This window comes from Sminthopsis crassicaudata, chromosome 2, assembly GCF_048593235.1.
Source record: "Sminthopsis crassicaudata isolate SCR6 chromosome 2, ASM4859323v1, whole genome shotgun sequence".
Classification (NCBI taxonomy): Eukaryota; Metazoa; Chordata; class Mammalia; order Dasyuromorphia; family Dasyuridae; genus Sminthopsis; species Sminthopsis crassicaudata.
Window position 1 is genome coordinate 540,388,305 of NC_133618.1, and position 18,525 is coordinate 540,406,829.

The 18,525-nt window shown below is 31.2% G+C and overlaps 1 protein-coding gene across 8 annotated transcripts in view; it reads left to right on the top strand.

Moving 5' to 3' along the window:
- The window catches only part of DENND4A (DENN domain containing 4A), a 126,793-nt gene that overhangs the window by 55,604 nt on the left and 52,664 nt on the right, over window positions 1-18,525 (top strand). For all 8 annotated transcript variants that reach the window (XM_074294773.1, XM_074294774.1, XM_074294777.1 and 5 more), the window contains 7 exons: window positions 2,731-2,800; window positions 10,465-10,634; window positions 11,524-11,765; window positions 12,686-12,752; window positions 13,783-13,841; window positions 15,426-15,570; window positions 16,963-17,138. In XM_074294773.1, coding sequence (XP_074150874.1) covers window positions 2,731-2,800; window positions 10,465-10,634; window positions 11,524-11,765; window positions 12,686-12,752; window positions 13,783-13,841; window positions 15,426-15,570; window positions 16,963-17,138 — 929 coding nt within the window. The remainder of the gene's footprint in view (window positions 1-2,730; window positions 2,801-10,464; window positions 10,635-11,523; window positions 11,766-12,685; window positions 12,753-13,782; window positions 13,842-15,425; window positions 15,571-16,962; window positions 17,139-18,525) is intronic.

Here is an 18,525-nt window from a genome sequence, read left to right on the forward strand (position 1 = left end):
CCAGCCAAGCCCACTTCTCAATCTCTTAACTACTCCCAGGTGAAAGCCAGGACAGCCTAAGTCGGCCACACCCACAGTGCTGAGATCTGCTGAGTCACCTCAGGGATTGGGGAAGATCTAATCTGGTTTTAAAATTTTAAGGTGGCTTGATTTCTCTTCTGAACTGCTGTTTTATAAGCAGAGAAGAGCTAACAGCCTGTGCCAGATTCTTCTATTTCAGTGGCTTCTCTGATTCCAGAGCCCTCCTCAGCACGATCAGAGCAGTGTGCCACCACCCAACCGTCTGGGCTGGCCTCTTTTTTTTTTTTTTTTTCCTCCCCTGGGGACTGACATTTCCTGTTGAAACTCCAGATTCTCTTCAGCTGGTAAGTAGTGCTTCCAGTCCTTGTGGTTTCTATCAGTCCAGCGCTATTTTTGAGGCTGAATTTATCTAATTGGTTGTGAGGGAATAAGGACGCTCACAGAGTCGCGTGTATCTTCTCTGCCACTTTGTCTCCGCCCCCAAGTTCTTTCTTTTTTATAAAAATCTTATGTTTTCTTTGAATGTTTTAGTGTTCAAAATCGTTCTAATTTTCCTTATTGTGTAATGGAGTCATTGATTCCTGTTTTGTATGCTCTAATTTTTCAGGAAGTCCATTACTTGGGTAAGGTTTGTCACCTTCTGTTCTAATCAGTTTCCAATTTTTTTCCTCTAAAGCTTTCATTTCACTTTTTAAAAACATTTTTTGCTTCATTTCTTAAAATGTTTTTATAGTCTTTATGGAAATACCATTTTTCTTTAAGGTTTTGCATGTAACTGGTGTAGCCTGTGGATAAATTTTGGATAGCTCTAGGTTTATAATAAGTTTACATAGTGGTCAGTATCTTCTATTTATTCATATGCAGCTTTAATTCCTAATTGTAATTTTGTGCTATTTGTCAAACTTTACTCTTAGCTCTTTTGGGGATGATAGGGTCAACTCTATTTCCTTGGCCATTTAAATCCCAGATCTGAATTCCACTTCCTGTGATGTGGCTGTGTTAATTTTGAGTCTCTTTGCATCTGTTGCTTTCAATTTCTTTCAAGGTACACAGATTTCTGGCCATAGAAAAAATTTTTCATGACCACCCTCTATTTTTGCTGTTTCCAGATGGATACAGAAACTTGTAGACCATAAAGACATTCCATCTTTTATTATAATAAGAGGCTTCTGCCTTATTTGTGTTTTGACACTGATTTTTCCCATAGATCTCTTTTCCCATTGCCTGTGGGCTTCTGGATAAATGGATGAAATCACTGTAGTTTTTTCTTGTAATTCTTCATTGTTATTTAAAATGGAGTACTATGTTAAAGTTTTTGCTAAAATAGGTATATGGGAGTTATGTTACCTGACTTTGTTCAAGCAGAAGTTGGAGAAATTAATAATAACTCAATATTGACTATGAGGTAATGAAGCTTGTTTTTTGTTTTTTTACTTTTTTACTTTTGTTTTTGGCTTTGGCCAATTCATGATGTACATTCTACTAGGACTTTGAAAGGATTGCAATCTGTCAATGAAATCAATAGCAAACCATATATCTGTTGAAGTATTAAAATCTATCTATATGGATAAGTAATACATTACAAAAATTAATTGAGAATAAATTTTGAATTACCTATTTTAATTCATTTCACTAGACTCTTTAATCAATATAGATAAAAGAAAATTGTTTATTGGCTATTTACTAAAACTGTTTTGAATTTTATTTTAAAAATCATTAAGTAATCAAACATCTAGCTTATTAGTAGGCATACCTCACTTATAATTATATATCTATTATTAAAGTAACTCTTAACAATTTGGTCTTTTTCAATTACTTTTCCTATCCAGAGTTTCAACTTGTAATAAAAACTTATTATGGTCTGGTTTTGCTTTAAAAAGCATTATGATTCCTTTAAGTTAGAGTCATAAAATTACTGTTAAATATGGCAGTTTTGACAAAGGAAAAATGTTATTTTAATTTTTTTTAAAATAAATTTTGATGTTTTTTCTACATTGCCTAAACTTTCCCCTAAATTCCTTCCTCTTCTCTTCCCAAAGATATAACCAATATAGACACACACACACACACACACACACACACGTATGTATAAAGAAAGAAAAGAAACAGTAAAATGTATCAATATATTGAAAAGACAATCTGCCAACATATGTAGTGATCTATACTCAAGGATTCCCAATTCTTTTATCCTTTGCAAAGGAGTTAGAGGACATTTGTTTTCTTATCTCTTCTTTGAGACTAAGCTTGTTCTTAATAATTTAACAAAATTAATTTTCAATTGTTTTGTGGTGGTTATTCTTTTCATTTACTTTATTGTCATTGTGTAAATTATTTTCTTGACTCTGGTAATTTGTACTTCTTTTTAAAAAAGTATATTAGAGTTTTTCAATGCATTGACATGTTATACTGAATTTTTTTTCTTCCTCTTTCTTTTTTAGAAGTTCTTTGTTAATAAGGAGTAGGGATATGGGGAAAACTAAGTTACCTAAAAGCAAAAGATATCAACAAAAATATATTTTTTAAAGTATATTTTGAATTTAACAAAATGTTACCAAGATGAATGACCAAGTAAATGGAGGTACAGGAAAAAATATTGCTGCATCTTATGTAATATGAGTTCTTGGTAAATTATGGTGAAGTTATTTTCTTTAAATGATTCCATCTCTATTAAATTATAAAGGTTTGTTGTTGTTTTTTTTTTTTTTCCAGTGGGGATCAGCAGTATACTTATGTTATAAGAAGTCTGTGGCAAAGACTAATACTATATCCTATAAAGCTGGTAAGTTTCTTGCAAGTTTTTAAAAAGCATTTTATTTTATAGAATTTATTTGGTAGTTGGTAGAATATTAATATAAAATAGTTTCCCTGTTCCTGAACCAGATTTAAATAGGTGTGAGTTGAATATAAAATTTATTTGTAGTTTTTATTTGTCCACATTGTAGCTTATTCAGTAGAATTTTCCCCACACTGAAAAAAAGTTTTTAAATCTTATATCAGTATAAATTGGAAATCTAATTTATAGTACATATCTATAATCATAATGCTTGATAGCCATGTGACATACAAGCTGACTTAAATATATACTTTTTGTAAGTTGTAATTTACAAGAGAATAATTATCTAAAGATTTAGAAATATTATCATCCTAATGAGTTTCATATTTTTCCAAAGGACAATGAACTTAGTACTTTGGTGGCTCCATGATTATATCAGGGTGTATTACGTTTCCTCTACAAATGAATATTACATCTTGTGATCTTGTGGGATTCTTTTCTGTGTTTTTTCCATAAACCCTCTACATACTGCACTACTTTCTTTAATTGTTTTTTTAATATCTTGTTTTTCATTTTCATATTACTTTCCCACATTTCCTTTTTTAAATAATAGTTTTTTATTTTCAAAATACATGCAAAGATATTTTTCATTATTCACCTTTGCAAACCTTATGTTACAAATTTTTCTCCCTCCCTTCCTCCTACCCTCTTCCCCTAGACAACTAGTAATCCAATATAGGTTAATCATGCAATTCTTCTATATATATTTCCACATTTATCATGCTGCACAAGAAAAATCAGATCAAAAAGGAAAAAAAAAACAACAAACAACAAAAAAGGTGAAAACATCATATTATGATCCACATTCAATCTCCATAGTCTTCTCTCTGGATGCAAATGGCTTTGACCATCATAAGTGTATTAGAATTAGCCTGAATCATTTCATTGTTGGAAAGAACCAAATTCATCAGAATTTATCATCACATAATCTTGTTGCCGTGTATAATGTTCTCTTGGTTCTACTCACTTCACTTAGCATCAGTTCATGCAAGTTTCTCCAGGCCTTTCTGAAATCATCTGCTGATTGTTTCTTATAGAACAATAATATTCTGTAACATTCATATGCCATAACTTAATCAGCCATTTCCCAAATGATGAGCATCCACTCCATTTCCAGTTCTTTGCTGCTACAAAATGTTTGCATTTTGTAAACATCTGCACATGTAAACATTTTTGCACATGGACCCACATTGTTTTTAAGAGATATGTCATCTCAAACACTTTGAAATGCCCTGGGAATTGACTCCTTAAATCCTTTAAAATTGCTGCTATTATACTAATTTCTTCTCTATATATTTGATCAGATCCTGTTGTCTTTTCTGAGTTCAACTTAACTGCCCTTATTCCTCAATTGCACCACATCTTAAAATGGTCCAAATAAAGGGGTTTTGCTATTGTCATTGATGAGAATAAAATGCTGTGTCAGAAGTGATTTGTCTTTGTGCCTTTTGTTCTTTCAGTTTCATCTACAAATGTTCTTTATATAATCGATCTTAGCTGGGGAGGTCTTACACAAATATCTGCATGCTAATTTTCTCTCAATTGCTTTTCCCTGCCACTGTGATGATATCTCATCATGGTTTTATATTGCCCCTCTTCATAATGTTTTACAAGTAAACAAATTCTAAAATAGTGTTTTCCCTGGATTTCATCCCTCTTTATTTGTCAGAAAGGTTAAATATTTTCTGGTTAAGCTCTTTTGGCTTGGTTGTTATGGTGACTTTTTTTGATTGATTAAAAACTTCTCAAGGAAATAGCAATGGTTTGTATTTACTCTTTTTATTGCCCATTTTTGAAAGTAGATAGGCTGTTTAAGCACGTCATGTTGGAGCTACTATAATCTCAGCTTGTCTTTAACCTTCTAATTTGATATTTACTTTGTTTGACCTTTTGTTACCAGGCAAAAACCTGATTTGTATACTGTATATTTTAAAGGGACTGCTACATCTGTAATCAGTAATTTACTGTCTAAAATGTAGTTAACTTATGATGCTTGATTATGTTACCATCTTGCAACTTTTTCTTGAAAAAAATAGTTCTATGTACAGTCATTAGGTTTCTTAGTAGTCTGCCGCCCTTGTCTTCCTTTCATCTCTTAATCTCAAGTTTTTTTCCCCCCCAAGTTTTCCCCATCTTGGCCTTTATCTAGTTTCATATTAAAGTCATACTGAATTAAAGAATGTGTTGGTTTAGTTGAAAGATTTTTATTGGGTTTTTTATTCATTTTTTTTTTTTACTTATGATATGGTAGGATATTTTGAGTTGGAAGCAATCTTAGAAATCATCTCGTCCAATGTTCTAATTTTACAAATGAGGTGACCAAAGCCTAGAAGAGATAAGCAAATTGGTGAAGGTCTTAAAACTTTATCTCAGGATTTGAGTTGAGGTTTCTTTAGATCCTGTTCTCCTTCTCTTTCCTGTCTTGTATTTAATGTTGACACTTAAACCAGAATATCTTCTTGCTCATCTATTTTGCTGGTGTTCAACATCAATACTGCAAAGTAAAATGATCAAGTATTCCATGAAATGATGTGTAGGAGGACATCAACTCCACCAACCTTCTATTAACTTCTGCAGAGAGAACTTGTCATCAATCCTTCACCCTTCTGCCTTTATGATGACGATATAAATGACTCTTCCAGTAACTGACTAATTCATAACTTTGTCCCATGACCAATCTCAATTGTACCAACTGTTGAATTCATATTAGGCATTTTAAACACTGATTCTTAACCTCATCTACCTCTTTTTCCTACTTCCCACCTTCAGTATAATAGAAAGAGATCACATAGGACTGAAAACCAGTTTGTGGTTTTATGCATTTTGTAGATTGCCATGACCAAAAAAAATTTATCATTATTATTTCATGGTCAGCTTTCTGCTGACAAGGCTCTCCAAATGCAGGTATGTTGGTCCTTGGACACATAGTTTTTTGATAGGTTCATATTCTAGGTATGGTAAAGCTTGGTAAAGAGTGCCAGGATGCATCTTCTTAGGATTAATCTCATCCCCCCCTACAGACCCTCTATGGAGTAAGATTTTGTGAGGCCTTTTTGATATATAATTGGTACATTGAACCACATTCTGTTTTTATTGTAATTAAATCTTAACAAGTTCTAAGTTCTTTTGAAAAAATTATAATTTATAAAAATTGAGAGCTAAAAGATACATAAGGAGACTTGCATGAACTGATCAATCAGTAGACATTTATTAAATACCTGTGTCAATTGCTGAGTATATAAGTAGGAAAGTGAGACAGTAGTTGCCCTTTCTTTGCTATAGGTAGGGGATAGAAAATGATTTAGCATGAAGTTAACAGCATATAGAATGGCTAGAGAAATGGAAATGAAAATATCTCTAAGAAAGTAGTTGGAATCTATTGAATTGTAATAACCAATTTAAATCTTGAGAAATGATCATTGAAATGTCTTTATCCTTGCAAATACAAAAACTATGATTGTCAAATAGATCATACATTGTCAGAACACGATCACAACGTACTGGTGGATTTGCTTAAATGTTTTTCTTTGTTTCAAGAGAGGGTGCAGCACTAAGGGGAGAATTAAGGAGGTATTGCTGTGGTATAAAAACAAAAATAATAATAAAGTTTTTTTTAAAACAATTTTTATGAAAGATAACCTCTCTAAGCCTCTTGATGGTTACTAGAAGCAAAATAGCATTTAATCCATCCTCAAGATAAAAATATCAAATCGATTTGTTGCTACTTCTTTGAAGATCTGGTTTTTTGTTGTTTTTTTTGAGCCATCTATTTTTCTCTATCTTGGGTCTAGAAAATTTCCTGTTGGCTTTTCTGACTCTTATATCACTTCCATTTAGTCAGTCCTATAAGCTTCTGCCAAGGCCATCTTTCTGACTGACTGGTTGTTGCCTCACCCTTACCTTAAAATCTTAAGAGTGTTCTCACACCTTCATCATTAATTAAATCTAAGCTTCTTTTCTTCACCTTTAACACCTTCCAGTTGACCAGCTCAGATTAACCTCTTTCCTAATTTTCCTGCTCTTTTCTCCCATTCTACTCATACTGACCTATATGTCATGCCATTAGTCTGTTTTCCCTATTTTTAGCTCTATATACTGTCTCTCATATATTTTATACTCTTGTACTTAAATATTTGTACTCTTGAAATATAAAAAAAGAATGTTCTACTTTCTTATCTTTTTACTTCCTTCCTTTGGACCCTGTAATAATTTTCTATTGCCTTTCAAATTAAATCAAAGCTCCTAATTATGGGCTTTTAAAATCTTCATAGGTTGACTCTCTTATAGACAAAATCTCTCTCTCTTTTTTTTATTAGTTTTATAATTTTAACTTTTTTTTGATAGTACATATGCATAGATAATTTTTTTTTTACAACATTATCCTTGTACTCCCTTCTGTTCCGAATTTTTCCCCTCCTTCCCTCCACCCCCTCCCCTAGATGGCAGGCATTCCCATACATATTAAATATCTTATAGTATATGCTTGGTACAATATATATGTGCAGAACCGAATTTTGTTGTTGTTGTTGTTGTTGCTGCAAAGGAAGAATTGTATTTGGAAGGTAAAAATAATCTGGGAAGAAAAACAAAAAAACAAACAAAAAAAAAATGCTCACAGTTTACACTCATTTCCCAGTGTTCCTTTTCTGGGTGTAGCTGATTCTGTCCATCATTGATCAATTGGAATTGGATTAGCTCTTCTCTTTGTTGAAGATATCCACTTCCATCAGAATACATCCTCATACAGTATCATTGTTGAAGTGTATAATGTTCTCCTAGTTCTGCTCGTTTCATTCAGCATCAGTTGATGTAAGTCTCTCCAAGCCTCTCTGTATTCCTCCTGTTGGTCATTTCTTACAGAACAATAATATTCTATAACATTCATATACCATAATTTACCCAACCATTCTCCAATTGATGGACAGCCACTACAAAAAGGGCTGCCACAAACATTTTGGTCCCTTTCCCTTCTTTTGTGTTTCCTTGGGATATAAGCCCAGTAGTAGTAGCACTGCTGGGTGAAAAGGTATGCACATTTTGATAACTTTTTGGGCATAATTTCAGATTGCTCTCCAGAATGGTTGGATTCTTTCACAACTCCACCAACAATGCATCAGTGTCCCAGTTTTCCCACATCCCCTCCAACATTCATCATTATTTGTTCTTGTCATCTTAGCCAATCTGACAGGTGTGTAGTGGTATCTCAGAGTTGTCTTAATTTGCATTTCTCTGATCAATAGTGATTTAGAATACTCTTTCATATGAGTGGAAATAGTTTTAATTTCATCATCTGAAAATTGTCTGTTCATATCCTTTGACCATTTTTCAATTGGACAATGGCTTGATTTCTTATAAATTAAAGTCAATTCTCTGTATATTTTGGAGATGAGGCCTTTATCAGAACCTTTAACTGTAAAAATGTTTTCCCAAATACTTCCCTTCTAATCTTGTTTGCATTAGTTTTGTTTGTGCAGAAACTTTTTAATTTGGTGTAATCAAAATCTTCTATTTTGTGATCAATAATGATCTCTAATTCTCCTCTGGTCATAAATTCCTTCCTCCTCCACAAGTCTGAGAGGTAAACTATCCTATGTTCCTCTAATTTATTTATGATCTCGTTCTTTATGCCTAAATCTTGGATCCATTTTGATCTTATCTTAGTATGTGGTGTTAAGTGTGGGTCCATATCTAATTTCTGCCATACTAATTTCCAGTTTTCCCAACAGTTTTTGTCAAATAATGAATTCTTATCCCAAAAGTTGGGATCTTTGAGTTTGTCAAACACTGGATTGCTATTTTTATTCACTATCTTGCCCTGTGAACCTAACCTATTCCACTGATCAACTAGTCTATTTTTTAGCTAATATCAAATGCTTTTGGTGACTGTTGCTTTATAATATAGTTCTAGATCAGGTACAGCTAGATAACCTTCATTTAATTTTTTTTTCATTACTTCCCTTGAAATTCTCGACCTTTTGTTGTTCCATATGAATTCTGTTGTTGTTTTTTCTAGGTCATTAAAATAGTTTCTTGGGAGTCTGATTGATATAGCACTAAATAAATAGATTAGTTTAGGGAGTATTGTCATCTTAATTATATTTGCTTGGCCTATCCAAGAGCACTCAATCTGACAAAATCTCTTGCTACTACCCACCCGATATTTTTCATTTGTCAGTTTCTTTTACCCATTCCAACCTCAAGTCCAGGGTGGAATATGTAAATCCCATCTAGACAAAAAAAAAAAAAATATTTCAGGAAGTTGTTTTCTAGATAACATGAGCTCACTCCAATTAGTCTAAGTTGTCTATATTTGTTATTTTAAAGATTATTTATCATACATTTAGCTAAATGGCTCTACTAGAATGTCTTTTATATGTATGCTTTTGTTTTTGCATACCCCAAAATAAGCATATATAGAACACTCAGATGGATTTGTGATCTCATCAATTTGGGTATTTCTTTCAGTGATTCAGATTGTATACCTTTCTATCTATTTTGTATAACACTTCTCCATGGCCATGTCCTCCTTTCTTCTGTTAAAGTTATTTGTGGATATAAATACAAATAAAGTATACACAAGTTCATAGAATTTTAGACTTAGAAAAAATTTAAGAGACAATGTAGTTTCCAAGTTCAGGGAGCTTATTTTCTACTTTATTTGAACTTCCCATAGTGTTCCATACTTTTTTTTTTTTTTTTTTTTGGTATTTAACAATAACTTATTAAAAGTTATTACCTAAACTATTTACTTATAGTACTGAGAGAAGCCTACACTTCCCTGGCTATTAAAAATCTCTTCAAAGTTCTCTTATAATGTCTTCTCCATAAAATTTTCCCAAGGAAATTAGAAGCCAATGATCATTATAATCTTTAGATGGCATAGAATTTGTAATATATGCTCTTTTATTCTACTTTTTTGACGACACAATGCTTTTCTTTCTGTTTTTGTGAAAATATTTTCTTTTTTGTCCCTAAAGTCCTAATGCACTTTTATTTTTTTTTTAAATAATAGCTTTTTATTTTCAAAATACATGGAAAGATACTTTTCAGCATTCATCCTTGCAAAACCTTGTGTTCCAAATTTTTCTCCCTCTCTTCCTCTGTTAAACATATACAATTCTTCTATACGTATTTCCACATTATCATGCAACACAAGAAAATATTTTCTTGTATCTGCTTTGTAAAATGAATATTTGTTCTTGGAATTTGTGTTACTATGCTTAGAGGAAAAGTGCTAATGAATTGTGAAATAGTTATAAGCTTATAGTCAAAATGAAAATATAATTATTTGTTAAAAATAGAAGTGCACTCTGAGACTGAGGCAGACACACATATGACCAAAACTAGAGTCGTATCTTTTTCATAGGTCCTTTAACTCATAGGATGTAGTTGATACATGATAAATAATAAGCAGTCTATTACTATTAAGAATTATAAGGGTTTATAGTAGTTTAGTTTTTTAAAAATTCTGTCTAGTTTTCATAGTATTAACTTTATTATTAAAGTGTTTTGATTTTTAATATCTAAACATTTAAGCATTTGATCACATATAAAGTGAGGAAGGAAAGAGTTCAGTAGTTTTTGTTGACTGTTAAAGCTTTGTATTTTAGGTTTAATATGCAGATATCCTGAAGAAGACTATGAGTCATTCCCATTACCAGAATCAGTTCCCCTCTTTTGTTTACCAATGGGAGCATCTATTGAATGTTGGCCATCAAATAGCAAATACCCTCTTCCTGTTTTTTCTACATTTGTATTAACTGGAGCTTCTGCTGAAAAGGTACTAAATCATTGGACAAATTATAGCTATGAATTTTATGTAAATTTATAAGCTTTTTGTTTCTAATCTGTAGCAATACACATTTACAAAACAAGCAAATGATAAATTTTAAATTACTATACATCATTTTATTTTTAAAATGTAGTTCATTAGCAGTAGTGTAGTAATGTGTGGCCTTAATAGTTGGAGGGTAAGCATAGGAGTTCAGATCCTACTTTGTGGCATTTTTAAGTATGTGTCTATAGGCAAGTCAACATAACCTCTTAGCGTTCCAGGCAATTCTCTAAGACTATTAAATTGCTAGTTGAGTGCATTTCTGTGAATGGATTTTCTATATATATTGGAGTTCTCTATACCAATGAAATCACAGGTTTTGACCCCCCCAAAAAATTTGTATAAAGCAACTGAGACTTTCTAGAAGTCACAAAGAAATCATTTTACTTATCTTTCCAATGTCTTCTATGCCAATATGATGAATTTTTTTTTACAATCACAACTTATTCCAATAAGACTAACACTAGGAAAGATCATGTTTTTCCTTGGCTTGCTTCCTTAAAACAATAGCTTATAAATTGATACAGAAATATTGGCAAAATCTAAGGCTGTACTTTTACTGTTTCCACTTCCTTTCCCATGATGTGAAATTATTTCCATTGGTTATTAAAAAAAAAAACAAAACAAACAAAAAAAAAACAAAACGAATTTGGATAGGACAGTTTTTGCTCTTTTAAAGGTACAATATAACTTTTCTCAGGAGTCCAGAGCAGTATCTTATTGTCAATTGAGGGTGGAGGAGGGTAAAAGTTTAATGTTCCCAAAATATTTACTTATTTAGTTTGTATTAAGGAATATGAAAAGATACATGTTACCAACATGAACTATTTTGCAGGTCTATGGTGCTGCTATTCAGTTTTATGAATCATACCCTGAAGAGAATCTCACAGAAAAACAAAGATTTCATTTGGGATTGACATCTTCTACAGAGGAGAAATCTGATAGCTCTAAAACAGTTCACACTAATAAATGCATATGCCTTCTTTCTCACTGGCCTTTCTTTGATGCCTTCAAGAAATTTCTGACTTTTCTATATCGTTACTCCATCTCTGGACCTCATGTCCTTCCCATTGAGAAGTAAGTTGGAAATTGGGTTCTGATTTTAACTTTTGTTAGACTTAACATGTTTTTATGTTTGTGAATTAGCCAAATTTCACATGGCAAATAAATCTCTTGATATAACATTTCCTAAATATGTAATTCTATTATTTTAATTTCATATCATCTAAATGATATGAAATATCATTTGAATAATAGAATTATATAGTTATATAGTTGACCACCTAGCTGACCATTCGTTATGAAAAATCCCTGTTTTATTCAATTATATGTTCAGAAAGTTGATTGACTTTGAAGAGTAAATGGTCAGCTTTCTCCTGGATATATGGATCCTGTCTGAGAATGGTCACTTTGAATAAAGTATGCTACAGACTGACAGTGCTGGCTCCTTTAGCCTCTCAGATTTAAAGTGAGCTCCAAACCTCCCTGCTTCTGTGATGACCACAGCGTGTCTGCCCTTCCATTCTTTTATTCACCAAAGCACAGGATCCTAGATCAGAGATTGGAAAACACTTGAGTCTCACCTCTCACTTTTCAGTTAAGGAAACTGAAGCAGAGACACGTAAAATGATCCAGGTTCAGAAAGAGAATATTTGAGGCAGGATTCTAACCTAGAATCTTATAATTCTAATATTTATGAAACTCCTACTATGTATTCTAATAGATGCTGGGATGGGGGAGAAGATACAAAGATAAATAAGGCATTGTCAAAATGATTGTTCTATGTAGGCTGTTGTTAATATGCTGAAAAGTAATTTTTTATCTCGGTGCCTTTGGAAGAAAAAATGAATAAGTGTTTTGATAATTTAGATCTGTTTTATGTGATGTAACAGATGCATGCCTGAACAAGATTGACCTAAGTTGTTCATCTGTATTTTATAGCATAAAATGCTTCGGAATTAAATCTTAGGCTGACATTTTTCTCTTATTTTTTATAGACATATTTCACATTTTATGCACAAAGTTCCTTTTCCATCTCCTCAAAGGCCACGGATTTTAGTTCAGGTAACATTTTCTTGATTTTTATAATAATCATGAATATTTTTCTGTTTTATAGAATTTTAAATAATAAATTTCAGATTGAGGTTTGGGCATTTTTAATGTTGCTTAAAATTCATATATCACTTTATTGTACTTTTAAATTAAACTAATAGTTTTTGTTAAAAATTGATTCATAATAAAGAAATGAAAGGAAATGAAAACATGTATTTGATCATATTTATGTTTGATACTTCAAAATTTATATTCATTGTAATATTTAAGAAAATTGTTAGAGAGCAGAATAATTACAAAGGAGAAAAGTGGTAGTTAAGGGGCAGCTAGGTGGAACAGTGGATAGAGCACCAAGCCCTGAAGTCAGGAGGACCAGAGTTCAAATCTAGTCTCAGACAGTTAACACTTCCTAGCTGTGTAACCCTGGGCAAGTCACAACCCCAATTGCCTCATCAAATAAAAGAAAAGAAAAGTGATAGATAAAATAGTTTCTTCATAATCTTTGTGCACCCAGTTATGATAATGATAAATGGGAGAAGGGAGTTGGTTGTTTTTTTTTTTTATAAAATTTTTTGACAGTATACATATATATATATATATATTTTTTTTTTAATAACATTATCCCTTGTATTCATTTTTCCAAATTATCCCCTCCCTCCCTCTACTCCCTCCCCTAGATGACAGGCAATCCCATACATTTTACATGTGTTACAATATAACCTAGATACAATATATGTGTGTAAAATACCATTTTTCTTGTTGCACATTAAGTATTAGATTCCAAAGGTGTAAGTAACCTGGGTAGATAGACAGTAATGCTAACAATTTACATTCACTTCCTACTCTGGGTGTAGTTGTTTCTGTCCATCATTGATCAACTGGAAGTGAGTTGGATAGAAGGGAGTTTTTAATAGCATCTTTATAATCTTATACATGTTTGCTCTATGATATGATTTTTTAATCCATTTTTGGGTTTGGAAGTTACTTCTTTGTCATTAATGAAGGGTTGATTCAAAATACTGTTGCTTTAAATCTATTCCAGTTATCACCACATGATAATCTTATTCTTAGTCAACCTGTATCATCACCTCTTCCTTTGAGGTAAGTAAAACTATATTTTTCACATAAGTTTAAATTTATTTAAATTTTTCATGAAATTTTAAATGCATGTTATCCAACATGCATTTTTTTACAACTGTTCTCTATTAGACTACATATTATAATTTCAAATAGTTATCTTTTTACTGAATTTAAATCTTTAATAGATTTTTGAAGTCATATAATATTATAATGAAAATGTTGAATATTTCATCTATTTCCAAGTTCTTTTTTAGTTTAAGATGTTTCCTGCTTCATATGTCCAAATATAGTATGTTATAAAAATATATTGCTTTCATTTCCCCTTAAAAGCTATATTCCATATATAATTTGAAAGAATTAAAATAATTCCAGTACTACAGACTAACAGAAAAACATACTTTTATCAGTTTACAAATTAAGAAAAATGATGAAATGTGTTCTCCTATGATGCAAAGTACCTTGAAATCTCTTTATGAATATAATCTTCTTTTTTTCTTCATTTAATAGGTTTTTCATTTTTTCCAATTAGATGTAAAGATAGTTTTAAAAATAGTCATTTTTATGGGATTTTTGAGCTCCATATTTTTCTTCTTTTCTCCCCCTTCTCCTTCCTCCCAAACAGCAAGTAATCTGATATGCACTATACTTTTATATAGTCATGTTAATTAGATTTCCACATTCATCATGAGCAGCATAGTTTTCTAGTCATAGAATTATAGTCACAATGTAATTATGTTATTATGTAGTACATACTTGAGGAAGGAGAACTACTTATATATTTTTTACCTTAGTTTTTAAAAAATTGCATTTGGTTTCATCAGTAACTTACTGCATATCTGTTCTCTCACCTTGTAATTCTTATTCCACATTTTGTGATAGAAATAGCTATTAACTAATAATATTTTCTGAATAGTTTTATTGTAAATCAACATCTTGCAAGTAAAGTATTTCATACATATTTTAAAATAACAATTTAATAGTTATGTTGCCATACATGTAAACATTTTATACAGTAAATAATTTTTTAAAACCATATTTGTTTAATTAATTTTGAATGCATTAGAGGAATTTGGTGTTAAAAGAATGTTACTAATTCCTTTTGTAAAGGAAATAATCACACCTAATTTATCTTTTGATAAATTCAAATGATTATTTATTGGTTTGTTTTAAATAAGTTACATATTTTGATTGTTCAAAATTGAAATATTGGGATATATATATGTACCATGACCAAAAAAGCTTTTTTTATATGCCTTTTCTCTACCATCCAACAAAAGTACTGCTTTTTATATCACGATTCTTTATTTAATCAAGATCTTCAAAACTGATCTGTTTTAATATAAATTAAGCAGATGAGTAACCCTTTTCTATTGTAAAAATCACATAAAGGATATTAATGATTTTGCAGCCACATTGTTTTCATTGTGAATTTTAAAAAATAATGGCAGAAACCAATATAACGTCATTGGGTTTAAGACTGTATCAAAAGCACAGATTATACTCAGTCATTATTTGCTCTTTTCATTTCTGATCTTTCAAACAAATTTTGTGATTTTTTTGTCTTCAAATATTTATTTATGACTCTTGTTTATATTTTATTAACAGTGGTGGTAGGTTTTCAACACTGCTACAAAATCTGGGTCCTGAAAATGCTATAACACTACTTGTGTTTGCAGTAACAGAACATAAAATTCTCATCCATTCCCTGCGGCCTTCTGTCCTAACTAGTGTGACAGAAGCCTTAGTTTCTGTAAGTATGAATTTCTTATTGGATTTTAGTTTTTCAATAGAATTATTTAGGTAATTTTAAACTTTTAATATTTTAACTTGAAGTTATTTGTAGGTATATTTCTCCTAAAATAGCTGGATAGCAGTTGATGTAGAAAAAATCTGGAGTCTAGAGGCACTGCTGGCTAAGAAGGGCAAATAGAGACTAATCAGCCTTGGTAAATTACATTTGGACCACTGTGTTCCATTCTTTGTACCACATTATAAGATGTTTAGAGATTGAATATGTCTAGAGGAAAATGATTAGGGTCATAAGGGGACTAGAAATCATACTATATAAAGATCAATGGAATATAGGTTACAGTTATTTAGCCTAGACAAGAGAGGATTTAGGAAGGGCAAGATAATTGTCATCAAATGGCAGTCAACAAGCATATATTAATCTCTCTATGTACCAGACTAATGAAATCCATACCCTCAAACAGAATACATTCTAAAAGAGGAGGCAGACAACTTGCAAAAGACATATATGAGATATATGTGATATACATTAAGAGGGAATAAACTTGGACTTTCCTTCCTCCAAAGAATAGAATTACAAAAAGATAATTTAGGCTCAAGGGAAAATCTTATCAACAATTAGTGCTATCTCAAATTGAAATGGCCTCCTGGGTAAGGTTTATAGTTCTACTTCAGTGGAAGTTTTTAAGGAAATTTACTAATTTCTACCTCATTGGAAGTTTTCTAATGGAGTCATTTATTGGTAATGATGTAGAAGAAGAGCTTCTTGTGCAAGCCTGAATCTGATCATTTCTGAAGTCCCTTCCAATTCACAGTCTTGTAAAAATACAGGGGGAATTAAAAAAAATTTTTTTAATGTTTTATTTCAGTTAATGACTCAATTTGATTAATGTTTTAATTTTTAGATTTTTAAAAATGTATTGATTATATTACTGAAATACCTCAGAAAATTATTGATTTTTACCTGCATGGGTACTTGTTTTACTCTGTAGATTAATCTGTCCATACTTTAGTAAACCATTGTCATAAATTTCAGTGGCTGGAAAAAAAACAAAACGCCATTCCCTCGCAGCATCCTCCTTTTGAGGAGAATCCTTTTTGATCTAGCTAGTTTAGACCTTGAATGACAACAAAACACCAAATCTAACACCATAACCTATACTTAAAGCCTTTTCTGCTTGGGAGTGTCTACTAGAATTTCTAATGCATACTGTATTGAGTCATCAGAGTAGGATTGTAACAAATGGAACTAAATGTTAGCTCTGGTTATAAATGTCACACTTTATCAAATGTTGGAAATGAAATATGTGTTTAAAAGATAATATTTTATGTTTACATAATTTGCTTATATGGTAAACAGTTAAATTTTCTTTTATCTGTTATTTATTCAAAGATGATATTTCCTTTCCACTGGCCATGTCCATATGTTCCTCTTTGCCCATTGGCTTTAGCGGATGTTTTGAGTGCACCATGTCCATTCATAGTAGGAATTGATTCAAGATACTTTGATCTCTATGATCCACCGCCAGATGTTAGTTGTGTTGACTTAGATACCAACACCATTTCTCAGTAAGTATACATGAGTGAGTTCTAAATCTGGTTTTCTAGGTATAAGTATTTCATGATCACTAACTATGGCTCTTTATGAGGTGTTTTCTACATGTATAAAGATCTGTTACTATCTTTGAATCAAACCTATGTTTTCAATAGATCAAATTTCTAACAGTATAGACTTCTTTTGTTTAAAACAAAATTGTTTTTCCTGCCGTAGCTCTTTAAATATTTAAGAAGCATATGTTATCCTTATCCATTTTTTTGAAAGTTGGAATAAGAAAAATTAGAATTAAGAAAAAGAAAGTTAAAATTTCCCCTCAAAGTAAATAATAAATTATTGATGAAACCATAGGTGCAACCTGGAACTTAATTTGAATCCAATTTAAAAGTTTAGAATTTTTAAAAGAGAGTAATGGTGTTTGCTTCCATTCTGGGAGGATAATATCCATTCTTAGTTTTATCATGTTTAAATAGTTGAGTGTTATTTCACTTTTTATAATTTCCTTGTGTTTTTTGGGGGTGGTTATCCTTAAAATATTCCTTTATTTAATCACATTTAAGCTGTTCAAGAAAAAGGGAAAGTATAGTTGTGCTACAGCAGGGATTTGTTTTCTAACTTTGTATAGCGAGAGGTATTCAGGCTACTCCCAGTTTTCCTATACGTAATGTAACTATGATGACCCAGGTGATTGAAGATATGTCATAGAAAGAGAGAAAACAAATACCCTGCTCACACACACTCCCCTGAAGATAATTCTTCTTCTCAGTTGATTTGAAGCACAATAAAGCACAAAAAAGTAGTAAAGTTTTTATAGCTAACAAATATAAAATGTGAGCATATGCTTCTATTTATTAACAGACATTTAGATTTAATAAATTTTCTAAGATTTTGGTATCTTTAAATAATTTTATGCTAGTTATTTAACCTTACTGCCAGTTTTTAAGCCATAAAACTTCAGTTTCATGGAATTACTAAGAAAGTATAGGGAAAAATTTAGGCATGAAAACACATTTTTGGTTAAGGAGTGATTCAAAGACTTCTCAGCAGCGAGAATAAATAAATATTTATGCTTATTCATAACTAGTTTTTATTGCTTCTTCTTATAACATATTTTAATCATTGGTTAGTTGACAATCTTTTAGATAGATGCTTTAACTGCTTTACATTTTTTTCTCATACATTTTGAGAAGAAATTTAAAATAAAATAAAAATGTTACCCATATAATTCTCCTTCCCATACACTCTTTTATCTTCAACTTTTATATTCTTATGTTACTTCCAGAAAAGGATTATTGTGAGTAGACTTGATTTTATCTTTTACTGGCAAAACCAGAAGAGTAGAAAACATTTTTTCACTGATTGGAGTGAGAGAGATTATGCAACACTCTACCTTAATATTCT